Source organism: Ziziphus jujuba, chromosome 1 (genome assembly GCF_031755915.1).
Source record: "Ziziphus jujuba cultivar Dongzao chromosome 1, ASM3175591v1".
In the NCBI taxonomy this organism is placed as follows: domain Eukaryota; kingdom Viridiplantae; phylum Streptophyta; class Magnoliopsida; order Rosales; family Rhamnaceae; genus Ziziphus; species Ziziphus jujuba.
The window spans coordinates 3,432,779-3,446,411 of record NC_083379.1 but is presented as its reverse complement, the minus strand read 5'-3'; the positions used below and the strand labels follow the sequence as shown (position 1 = coordinate 3,446,411).

The window sequence follows — 13,633 nt, the reverse complement described above, 5'->3', positions numbered from 1 at the left end:
TAACAAATCTTGACTTTGACAAATAGCCTTTGTGTTTGGTGAAACAAAACGACCATCTTATACTCTTGTTTGAGATGGTATATTTTCTGTATGTTGTCCAAATATAGTTACTATGAGCATGTTACAAGGAGAAATTGTAAATCATTGTATACAACATGTATATTCTTTTTGTATTTTCATAACATAGTCTTCCTTAAAAGAAAAAAAAAATTACAAATTTATTTGTCCTTTTTACAAAAGTATTGGATAAATATAATTTTGGAATATACTATAAAGCTAAAGCCATGCTCCAAGCATTTCTTCTATTTTTCTACTAAATTGTATTCTCATTTTTTTGACTAATTATTTATGTTACATAATAAATTCTAATAGTAATAATAATGATGAATATTTAAAATACAAAATAATAGTCTAAATATAAAATTACAAAGTATATAATAAATATATATATATATATATATATATATATATATATGTATATCTATTTAACAAAAGCTTCCAAGAATTTAAAGATTGGATTAATAAAAAAGTAATGAAAAAAAAAAACTAACCATCATATGTACAATGAGATCTGATCTATATTCTTTTCATTCTTGCTTCTTTTTTGGACTGTGCATCCATTATCATTCTTTAACACAAAATAAATTTGACTGTTTTGATCGGTGCAATTACTGATTTGACCTTAGAGTAAGAACACAAAATAACTCTGGAGACTACAACATATAACTGTCCATGACTGAAAACTGGTTTTTTAAGAAAAAGTTTGACATGCGAAAAAGGTTGACCTTGGCTCTTATTAATAGTCATAGCATGTGATATAACCAAAGGATACTGTCTTATTTTAAACTTAAAAGGCAACCTTGGGTCCGATGAAGTTAAAGTCATTTTTGGAATAAAAACTTTAAACCCTGGCATTGCTTCCTAAAATAACTTTTCCTTTGAGAACATGATTGCCAAGCCTTGTAATGACCAATCTAGTCCCATTGCACAACCCCAAAGAATGATTGACATTTCTTAATAGCATAACGGGGGACATCGACCTTCAATTTCAACTGATGATTAGGCATCCCAGAGCATTTTATAGCATTCAAAAATTCAAGTGTATGAAGATCTCCTATAAGATCAATGTTCGAATCAGATCTACAAGTTGCATCAGAACTTAAATATGTATTTTCCTCAGTTCGATTAAGGGAACTCACATAGTTATTTATGGATTCAACAATGTCAAGAGTCGGAGCAAGTATGGCTCTTTCTTGCAAATATAATGGGTCATTAATATTCTCTGAGAAAGAAGGATACGTGGTATTTACAATAGATGCAGCTGAATCTTCTGTATCCTTTATCAAAAGATCATCAGGTATATCAATCATTGCATGACCATCATTCAGACCGCGAATTATTCCATCTCCACTACTTGATATCCATTCTGAAAAAGCCTTCAATTCATCCTTGTCAATGTCCGAGTCAATACTTTGAAGTCTCATGTTCTTTGTCAACTTCAAAACTTTACAATATTTCCACAAATATGATGAGTTTAAAGTTGCGAGAACAATGTCTTGCCTACTTGATACAAACCTAGGACGACCTGCTCCTAAACCCGTATTATATTAGCCCGGATCTTTAATTAAGTTCAATTTCTAATGGAATGGACCTCAACCCCTAACCAACCTGTGGTTAGAAACCTTGGTATAATGAAGACGCCACAATAGGGGATGGACAATCTATTGATAAGTCAAGCTAAAACAACCAATTCTCTAATGGTGTTTTAGGTGTTCTCAAAGAACAAAGAGATAATTAATTTCACAAGTATTTTCTTAATCAAATCAAAGTTGTATTATTATTGAAAAATAAGCCTTTAAATAGGCTTTGAAAGAAACAAAATAAACCCTAAAAACCCTATGAAAAACCGGCCACACAATGAAGAAGTTTACCTTGGCCGAAACTTTCCTTTTCCTAAACTAATTTGGATTAATTAATTCCTTTATTTTGAATTAGGAATTAATTAATTTACAATGAAAATAATAAAATAATAACTTTCCTAAACTTATTTGTCCAGAAAATAAATAAATAAAAACTAAAAAGTAATGGTAGTTTCCTAAAACAAAAGGTAGAATAAAATTAGGAAACTATAATACTAGCTTTTTGACTAAATTGACTTTGACCAATCTTTGACCAAATTGAGCTCCAAATCAGCTTCAATATGCTTTGTAGGATGCCAAATAAGCTTATTGTGAAGTTCCTCACGTTGCCCTTGCTTGGAAGTATGAGAAAAGGCTAATACAGTAAAATACAGTAAAGCCAGCAAGGAATACAGCAAATCCGGCCTTTCCTTCTCCTTGTGCGCAAACCACCTTGTTGGTCGGCTTTGAAGCTGCTTTGGCTGGTTTCTATGACTCATCCTCCATATGAATTGAACCCATAAGGATGGGGTTCCAATTCATACAACCCGGCCTCCTTATTATCACCAAAAACGTCACGCGACCCTATTTTGGCTTCTATTGCTTGTATGAGTAAAACAGGCCTTGGTTCTTTAGATGTGACCAACCCCTCTTGACTATGACTTATTCCTTGTATGAAGACAGCAAGATTGTCCTTGAACTTCTTGGCTTGGGCCCTGGTGATCGGTCCCACCTTCATTTGTATTGGGTCAGCACCCCAGCGGGTTGTCGGTCGAGCAGTCTCGGATGGATTCGCATCATTCCCCTCCTCATGAAAAGGATTTGTCCTCAAATCGAAGTCATCACCTGCAGCAAAAGGAGATAAATCAGCAACATTAAAGGTGGCACTAACACTATGCTCACCCGGTAGATCAAGTTTGTAGGCATTGTCGTTTATCCTCTCCAAAACTTGAAAAGGTCCATCACCCCTCGGCATGAGTTTTGATTTCCTTTGTTCGGGGAATCTTTCTTTCCTTAAATGCAGCCACACCCAATCTCCAGGTTCAAACACCATTGATTTTCGGACTTGATTAGCCACCCTTGCATATTGCTCGGTCCTCCTCTCAATGTTTGCTCGGGTCTTCTCATGAATCTGCTTTACAAATTCAGCTTTTTGTTTTTCATCTAGATTAGCATGCTCACTTAAAGGCAAATGTGTTAAATCTAATGGAGTCAAAGGATTAAAACCATAAACAATTTCAAATGGAGTAAATTTAGTTGCTGAATGTAAAGACCTATTATATGCAAATTCAACATGTGGCAAACATTCTTCCCAAGTCCTTAAATTTCTACTACTTAATGCTCTCAACAATGCAGACAAGGTTTTATTTACTACTTCGGTTTGTCCATCAGTTTGTGGATGACAAGTAGTTGAAAATAAAAGCTTAGTACCTAATTTAGCCCACAACGTTTTCCAAAAATAGCTTAAGAACTTATCATCCCTATCCGACACAATAGTTCTTGGCATTCCATGCAATCTCACAATTTCCTTGAAAAATAAGTTAGCAATATTGGATGCATCATCAGTTTTGTTACATGCAATAAAATGTGCCATCTTAGAAAACCTATCTACTATAACAAATATTGAATCCTTACCTGTCCTTGACCTAGGCAACCCAAGAATAAAATCCATAGACAAATCTACCCAAGGATAGGTAGGAATTGGCAAAGGCTTATACAATCCATGCGGTTTCAATGTTGATTTTGTTTTTCGGCACTTCAAACATCTTTCACAAATTCTCTCAACATCTCTCCTCATGTTAGGCCAATAAAAATGTTCTTGCAGCAAGGATAAAGTTTTTAAAACACCAAAAGGACCCATTAAACCACCCCCATGTCCTTCCCAAACCAATAATTCCCTAATACTACAATTAGGGACACAAAGTTTGTTTTCCTTAAACAAATATCCCTCAAATATGTAAAATTTATTAAATTCATGTTTCAAACAGGTTCTAAAAATTTCTCCAAAGTCACTATCATGCTCATAAAGTTCTTTCAATTGTTCAAATCCAAGCAATCTAGCATCTAAGGTAGAAAAGAGCACATACCTTCGGGATAATGCATCGGCAACCACATTTTCCTTACCTTTTTTGTAGCGGATCACATATGGAAATGTTTCAATAAATTCAATCCACTTAGCATGCCTTCGGTTGAGCTTCCCTTGACCCTTGATATGCTTCAAAGACTCATGATCCGTATGAATCACAAACTCTTTTGGCATGAGATAATGCTGCCACGTCTCCAAAGCCCTCACCAAAGCATACATCTCCTTGTCATAAGTCGAGTAGTTTAGGGCAGCTCCATTCAATTTTTCACTAAAGTAGGCTATGGGCCTTCCTTCTTGCATTAAAACAGCTCCAATACCTACACCCGAAGCATCACACTCAATTTCAAAAGTCTTAGAAAAATTTGGCAAAACTAACAAAGGTGCATTACACAATTTTTCTTTCAACAAATTAAAAGATTTTTCTTGTACTTCCCCCCATTTGAAACCAACATTCTTCTTGACAACTTCATTCAATGGTGCTGCTATGGTACTAAAATCCTTGACAAATCTTCGATAAAAGCTTGCCAAGCCATGAAAGCTCCTCACTTGGGTGATAGAAGTAGGAACCGGCCACTCTTGAATTGCTTTCACCTTAGCTTGGTCAACTTTGATTCCTGTGGCACTTACTACAAAACCTAGAAACACAAGCTCTTCTTTGCAAAATTCACATTTTTTAATGTTAGCAAATAATATTTCCTTTCTAAGAACTTGCAAAACTTGCCTAAGTTGATCCACATGGTCATCCAAATTTCGGCTATATATTAAAATGTCATCAAAATAAACAACCACAAATTTACCAAGAAATGGACTCATTACATGATTCATAAGCCTCATGAAAGTACTAGGTGCATTGGATAATCCAAAAGGCATAACTAACCATTCATACAGTCCATATTTAGTTTTGAATGCAGTTTTCCATTCATCACCTTCTTTCATCCTAATTTGGTGATAACCACTCCTAAGATCAATTTTTGTAAACATGCAAGCACCATGCAACTCATCAAGCATATCATCTAATCTAGGAATGGGATGTCTATATTTGATGGTAATATTATTTATAGCCCTACAACCAACACACATTCTCCAAGAACCATCCTTTTTAGGTACCAACAAAACAGGAACAGCACATGGACTTAAACTCTCACGAATATATCCTTTATCAAGCAAATCACTTACCTGTTTTTGCAGCTCCTTTGTTTCTTCGGGATTGCTCCTATAAGCTGGTCTATTTGGTATGGCAGCCCCTGGAACAAAGTCAATTTGATGTTCTATCCCTCGAATAGGTGGTAGTCCACTTGGAATCTCACTTGGGAAGACATCTCCAAATTCCTTCAAAAGCGAAATCATTGAACTTGGCAATTCAAGTTCTTCAAAGTTAGTTTGATCATTAAAATAATTTTCTTTGTAAAGCATGACCAGCAAAGGTTTCTTACACTCAATAACCTTATTAATATCCCCTAAACTCAAATAAAAATTCTGGTTTTTCCTCTCTTTTCTTTCTTTTCTTTTTCTTTCCTCGGTTTGGCTCTCATTGGCGGAAATTTCCAGATTTTTTGTGCTCTCGGGTTTACTCTCTTTTCTCACCCCTCTCTCAGCTTTTTCTTGGTCTTTCCACTCAATATGAACCTTAGAAACCTTACCTTGGTCAGCAACCTCAATCTTACCTTCTTGAAAGGATGGTGAAGCCGTTGGTACCATACTTGCTTTTTCCTTGAGCTTTTCGGCTTCTCTCCTTTGTTAAATTTGTAATTGGTCTTTGTAAACCTCTTTAGGAGATAATGGTTCCAGCTTGACCTTCTTCCCTTTAAACCTGAAAACAATACTATTTTCTCGACCAAAATGAGTAGCATCTTTATCAAATTGCCATGGTCTACCTAATAGTATATGTCCAGCAATCATGGGTACAATATCACATAAAACTACATCCTCATATCTACCTATATTAAATTTTACTTTGGCTTATTTGTTTACTTTCATCTCACTACTATCATTAAGCCATTGTAATCTATAAGGTTCTGGATGTTTAATTGTTTTCAAGCCTAATTTATCAACTACAAGATTACTTATCACATTAGTACAACTCCCACTATCTATAATCATGCTACAAATTTTACCTTGTATTTCGCAGCGAGTGTGGAAGATGTTTTCTCTTTGTATCTGCTCTTCATCTTTGTAGACAGCAAGTACTCTCCTTGAAACCAAGCTCAACTCGGCATTAGATGTATCTACAGGTTCGACTTGATCTTCATTGCAATCCTCCTCTTGCTCGGTTTCAGCCCCACTTTCTTCACTTGCGGATTCCAGCTCACCATCACCCTTTAATACCATGATTCTTCTATTTGGGCATTGGCTGGCTATGTGTCCTCTTCCTTGGCACTTAAAACAAATTATTTCTCTGGATTTTTTAGGTTTAGGATCAGATTTTATCTCACCTCTAAGTGCTTGGACAGATTAGGTCTTGACCTCCCTTCTTGGCCGGTTGGTAGATTCTTCTCCTAATATCAGCTTCAACTTGTTTTCATAAGTGGAATTGTTTTTCCAGCCACTTGAACTTGTCCTTCCACTGCTAGAAACTCCTCCAAACCGTGTACTAACACCCCTCCTCTTGAATTGGTTCTCAAGCTTAATGGCTACATACAACATCTCCTCCAATTCCAAGTATTGTTGTAATTCAAGTTGGTTGGCAATGTCTCGGTTTAACCCTCCAAGAAATCTTGCCATGGTTGCCTCCCTATCCTCATTCATATTCAGCCTCATCATTAACATCTCCATCTCTTTGTAATAATCCTCCACGGACCTACTTCCTTGAGACAAAGATTGAAGCCTTTGATGCAGCAACCTACGGTAATGGGATGGCACAAACCGCTTCCTCATGGCTCCTTTCATTTGTCGCCATGTTGTAATTAAGTCATCACCAACTCTCCTTCGGGTGCTTTGCTCATTTGTCCACCATTGGGGTGCATAATGGCCAAACTCCATTGCTGCCAACTTCACCTTCTTACCTTCCGAATAGTTGTGGCAGTCAAAAATCATCTCCATTTTCTCTTCCCACTCCAAATAAGCTTCGGCATCACTTTTACCCATAAAAGGTGGGATATTAACCTTGATATTTCCCAAATCATCATCTGTATCTTCCCTCCTATATCTCCCACGGCCAGCTCTATCTTGGACAGCAAAGGTTTCGTCCATACCTTCCTCATAGTCGCCGTCGAATGACTCCTCATCAAATTCCTCTCTCGGCCTCTCGCAACCTCCTCGTCCTCGGCCTCGTCCTCCATGGAATTCTTGCCTATTTCTTATATTTGGCCTTCCTTGTGAGGCTTCTAGTCTTCCCACTCTTTGATTTACATGCTCAACTTGAGCACTAACCCGCTGTATTGATTCCAAAATAGCTCTCATGTCCACTTGGTCTCCACTCCCGGTAGCTCGATCATCGCCATGGAATGCTACGGACTCTTCCTCATTGATCCTCAAGGGTGGATCCCCTCTTCTTATTCTAGAATCTGCCATGTTAGTAAAATACTGCAAAAATAAAATAAATCCTCACAATATTCACTCTCTCACGTGTTTCACTCAAACAAGGTCTCGACACTCGTGTTTGCACACTAGTTTCGGCTTTTACCCTATTTTAAGCTCTCACACTCTTGCCTTTTTCCACTCAATGAATTATCTCAAAGTTCTAATTAAAACACCCACAAAACAGCAATTAGATCACTAATATGTTTTAATTAAACTTATCAACAAAACAGTAGCAAAAAGTAGGCAATACCGAAAGAATCCAATAAATCCTAATTTTTCGGCTGTCTAGACAAGAAAACACAAAATAATGGGAAAACGTTGGAATTTTTGAAAACTGCACCAGATGGTAGTAGATTATGAGTTCAAGAATAAAATTCCAGAAAAAGAAATTCAACTACGAACAAGAATCAAAGAGAACAAAAATATAGAAAGGTGTTGGTTGTTGTTCTTATAATTCAAGTTTTGTATCAATTCCTTTAACTAATTTTAATCCAAAAAATTTAAACACCCAAATTCCAAATATCCAGCAGCAAGAATAATTTCCCAGCAACTCAAATATTGAATAAATAATCAAAAACCAGCAGCTCCAACAAATTTCCAGCAAACAAATCAAACTCCAACAAACTGAATTTTTTTTTTTACTTTTTTTTTTTTGTTTTTGTTTTTGTTTTTTTTTTTTATTCGGCTTTACCTCTTTTTTTTTTTTCACTCACAGAACATAAACAACTACAGTAGCAAGAATAATTACCAAAATTGCAATTCCAACTCCAAAACAAACACCAAACCCGTGACCTCCAAATAAACACAAATGTGCAGTTTTTTTTTTTTTTTTGAATATATGAATGCAAATTTCTAAGACTGAAACAGCAAAGGAAAATCAACAAAAACAAAGATTATCAAGAACAATGATAAAAGACAACCAACAAATTAGGAAACAAAAATACGAGAAAACTAGGAAAACTAATTCAACTAGGAATGAAATTTTTTTTTTTTTTTTTTAAGATGCAGAATGTGTATGGGATGGATGCAACCTTAACCTAATGCTAAAATTGCAGAATAACACAAAAACAAATAAAGCAAATAAAGATAGATCAAACCTGAACAAAATTTAGCTCTGATACCAAATGATACGAACCTAGGACGACCTGCTCCTAAACCCGTATTATATTAGCCCGGATCTTTAATTAAGTTCAAGTTCTAATGGAATGGACCTCAACTCCTAACCAACCTGTGGTTAGAAACCTTGGTATAATGAAGACGCCACAATAGGGGATGGACAACCTATTGATAAGTCAAGCTAAAACAACCAATTCTCTAATGGTGTTTTAGGTGTTCTCAAAGAACAAAGAGATAATTAATCTCACAAGTATTTTCTTAATCAAATCAAAGTTGTATTATTATTGAAAAATAAGCCTTTAAATAGGCTTTGAAAGAAACAAAATAAACCCTAAAAACCCTATGAAAAACCGGCCACACAATGAAGAAGTTTACCTTGGCCGAAACTTTCCTTTTCCTAAACTAATTTGGATTAATTAATTTCTTTATTTTGAATTAGGAATTAATTAATTTACAATGAAAATAATAAAATAATAACTTTCCTAAACTTATTTGTCCAGAAAATAAATAAATAAAAACTAAAAAGTAATGGTAGTTTCCTAAAACAAAAAGTAGAATAAAATTAGGAAACTATAATACTAGCTTTTTGACTAAATTGACTTTGACCAATCTTTGACCAAATTGAGCTCCAAATCAGCTTCAATATGCTTTGTAGGATGCCAAATAAGCTTATTGTGAAGTTCCTCACGTTGCCCTTGCTTGGAAGTATGAGAAAAGGCTAATACAGTAAAATACAGTAAAGCCAGCAAGGAATACAGCAAATCCGGCCTTTCCTTCTCCTTGTGCGCAAACCACCTTGTTGGTCGGCTTTGAAGCTGCTTTGGCTGGTTTCTATGACTCATCCTCCATATGAATTGAACCCATAAGGATGGGGTTCCAATTCATACAACCCGGCCTCCTTATTATCACCAAAAACGTCACGCGACCCTGTTTTGGCTTCTATTGCTTGTATGAGTAAAACAGGCCTTGGTTCTTTAGATGTGACCAACCCCTCTTGACTATGACTTATTCCTTGTATGAAGACAGCAAGATTGTCCTTGAACTTCTTGGCTTGGGCCCTAGTGATCGGTCCCACCTTCATTTGTATTGGGTCAGCACCCTAGCGGGTTGTCGGTCGAGCAGTCTCGGGTGGATTCGCATCACTACTTCTTTTTGGGATAACAGGCAAATTTGTCTGAAATCTCCTCCAAACACAACAGTTTTGCCTCCAAAAGATTGCTCCAAACTTAGTGGATTGCTAAATCTTAAAATATCCCTCATAGTCCTGTCCAACACTTCAAAAAAATATCTATTCATCATAGGTGCTTCATCCCAAATGTCAGGACCCGTCCAAAATTCCTCACCAGAACCCTAGACAAGCCCTGATCCCAGGGAAATACTACAAAACCTTCCAATAGAAAATCCGGCAGCACCTCCCCTAAGGGTAGGACTAACCAAAAATTTCCTGCACTGAAAACACACTTCTGTAAACATCTCCTTATTCCTCCCACGTTACTAAAATTTGATTCCACAACTTTACAGCACTACAAATGAATAACAGTAATCAGTGCATAATTAATAATAAATGTCCAATACAATATGCAAAGCATTACACAAATAAATATGAAATTAATACGATGACAGATAAAGAAGTAATACAAGATGAAGAGGAAAAAGGGAAGAAATACTTCTTGAACTTTCGGCACTGAACCGAGACGTCAGGCTTACTCCGGACGATCAACGTCTCCCAACCTGGACCTAGGGGAACGGCATTTAAAAATATGAGATGCTAATCATCTCAGTGAGTGACCCTATCTACTGTACACTTTTAATATTAATAATATAACAATAAAAGGAATTTAATTACTCAATACCAACAATTAAATAAATAAATAAATGATAAACATTTGAAAGTAATATTTTCTCTCAAAACCCTCACTATTCACTCCGCTGGAAATGTTTCCCTTTTAAAACATTTTCACAAAACCCGTTATTTGTATTTCCCGAAAACCAAGGGATCAATTAATTTAATAAATAATAATTAAATAACCCAAATATAAATAAAATATAATAAATAATTTTTGAACACTTTAGAGTTTGAAATTTCTATCCGAAATTTTATACTTGACGCACCACAGCATATACCAGTGATGCCCTCCGATATCCAGTGTCCCGAGCACCGACTGGCGAGGAGGTTAAAGAGAGAAACTTGCATACGGTGCTTCGGCGTCCCGACATCGCGGCTGCTGAAACCGTCATCCCGGCCACGGAGGGGGGCAGCTGATGCGCAATATATAAGATGTGCCAGCCCTCGATCCAATGGCAACTCACGGGAGATATAATAACTTGTGCGCTAATCCACATATACAACCAGAACACCAGTACTGTATAAGTGCGTCTAAAACCAACTATTAAATTAATTATTACCGTACCGATTTTTCAAAAATCACCGTGGGAAATATACCAGTTTTCAAAATCACCATCCCACATTTTCCTTTAACATTTCCGGTACGAAACCATCGATAACGATATACAAATAATTTTTCTCGTAGCACAAAGTCCATCAAATAATATTCCACGGGCATAATTATCATATTTAAAACCACCAATCCAAACAAATATTTTCCTTAAAATATTTAAACCAATTGTGCCCCAAAAAAATAATATAAAAATCCAAACACAATTAATTAATGAAAATACTTTGCTCATGTGTAATAAATACAATTAAATCAGAATAATAAAAATCGGGGATTTCTTAATAACCCAAAATTCCGTTTGGCACAAATAAACATATACGTACTTATAAAATAATATTTTTCGACAATTATAATTAAATTTCCACATGAGTGTAATTCCAGATATCAATTTAACACCAAATAAATATAATTAATTATCCCAAAATAGTTTTCAAGGTGGGTCACTCACCTGGAGCACGCAATTAATCTAAGATCCTCCATCGGATCAATTCTACGACGCACACGTGCTCCTAGAACAATAATTCACACACAGTCAAATAAATTAATATTTTATTCGAATAAATAATACTCGGTACCCGGGGGGTTAAACACAAACGTTAACCAAAATTGACAAATTATAAGTCTATGGAAAGCTTGTGAGATAAGGATCACATTACCGACCTCCATTGAGCTCAATTCAACCGGCGGTGGCCGGAATTTGGCCGCAAAGCTTCGGCCGAATTTAAACTTGAGGGATCTCTCAAACGGTGGGGATTTAGGGCAATCTAGCCCCGGAAATGGACTCAGAGGGGTCGAAAATGGTGGGATAGAGGTATGGGGTGAGCTGGGTTGGCTGGAAACGGTGAGAATCACCGGAAAAACTTAACCCGCCGCCGCCGACTTCACAAGCCCGATCTGGGCGCATCCGGTGCCGTCTTGCCGGGAAATTTGGAGTTTGGGGTCGTCGGGAACTGGGCTTCACCGGTGGCCGACGCGTGTGGCTTGGGGTGGCCGGAAACTATGCAAATCGGCGGTGGCCGGTGGTGGAGGGGAAAAATGGCCATCACCGATCGGTTGGCCGTGAAATTTGGGTGGTCGGTCGGAATTGAGGAGGTGGTGAGGGGTGGCTGGCACGTGTGGCCACCCGCCGTTTGGCCAAAATAAAAAGCCACCATGGGTGACACTGTTCACCCACGTGAACCTCTCAGACGTCAACACGTGGCATTTCACTGTTCACCGATTCAAAAATATTAAAATATTACGGTAGTCGGAAACTTCACACGTCTATAACTTTTTAACCAGATGTCCAATTTAAGAGTGCCGCTAGTCTATGAACTCGTATCGATGAGTACTTTACAACCACATGAAAGTCAAAACAAAATTCTACAACCATAAAAAGTCAACTCTAGGCACCTTTTCGACAGTTTGAATCCCGACTTGTTTTGCCCATAACTTTCAAACCGTAGCTCCGTTTTCGACGTGCTACTAGTCTACAAACTCGTGCCAATGTGTACTTCGTAACGGTACCTCATTCATCCTAGAATTCCATCCGAGTCAAAAAGTCAACTTTTGACCCCTTCGGTCAACGGTCAACCTCGGTCAAAGTTGAAAAATTTCCGTTGTACTTTGGGACGAGGTGTTACACCAAATGATAAGTTCGGTTTTGACAATCAACTCAGCAAGTGGACTACCTTGTTTAATGTTGCAAGTTGAATCTTCATTTGGAGCAAGAGGTATAGCAAACCTTGAATGTGCTGTCTTACCTCCTTGAATGAAAAATTACCTGCTTTGACTTTTCCAAATATCTTGTTTTGTCTGAGATCTTTTACCAACTGATCTAGCTTGACTTTGAATATCCTACAAAGTATATCTAGCCGGTCTTCAGGTTTTAAACCTCTACTTTCTACAAAACGAACAACCTCTGGCCATTTTGGACTACATGTAAGTGTGATAAAAAGCTCAGGGTATCCAGCCCATTTACAAATTGCCATTGCATCTTGGTAATTTTGAATCATGTATCGTGCCCCACTTGTAAAAGAAGAAGGCAATATAACACGTCTTCTTTGTGAAGAAACATCTGTTTCTCCTCTTAAAATTGCTTCTGCCAAACCTCTATACATTTCGGATCTCAATTCTTTTTTATGGTACGTATATATGATAGACGCGATGATTCAACCATCGTATATGCATCAACTAAAAATTGCTGGAACAATCTTTTTAAGAATAAAATATTTGGCGACTCATTATCTCTTTCTTGCAATCTATAGACAAAGAATTCTCTCATGCTTAACCATTTCCTTCTAGCAGATGATTTTGTGTCTGACTGCTTTAGTGGAACATCCTCTCGATATCCATCCTGGCCATATGGAAAAACCAAAGGGTAATTGAGGTCCAAGATATGAAGCGTTTAATTCGTTGATCCATTTCAACTCTTCAGTTTGAGTTTCAACTATAATGTCTCTATCAGCCGAAGATGTTTCAAAGTCGCCAACTACCAAAGCTGTAACTTCTGCTATAGTTGGTAAATTGTACATCTTTCCGTTTCCTTCTCTCCTTGCAATGAGTCTGAGCTTCAAATT

The 13,633-nt window shown here is 36.9% G+C and overlaps 1 protein-coding gene across 1 annotated transcript; it reads right to left on the bottom strand.

The window, feature by feature from the left end:
- Positions 1 to 974: 974 nt before the first annotated feature.
- On the bottom strand, positions 975 to 13,174 carry LOC132799645 (uncharacterized). Its single transcript, XM_060812051.1, has 2 exons — positions 12,838 to 13,174; positions 975 to 1,504 (listed from the first exon to the last, which is right to left on the bottom strand). The coding sequence occupies exons 1-2, from the start codon at positions 13,172 to 13,174 to the stop codon at positions 975 to 977; spliced, it is 867 nt and encodes a 288-aa protein (XP_060668034.1).
- Between the last annotated feature and the right edge of the window lie 459 nt (positions 13,175 to 13,633).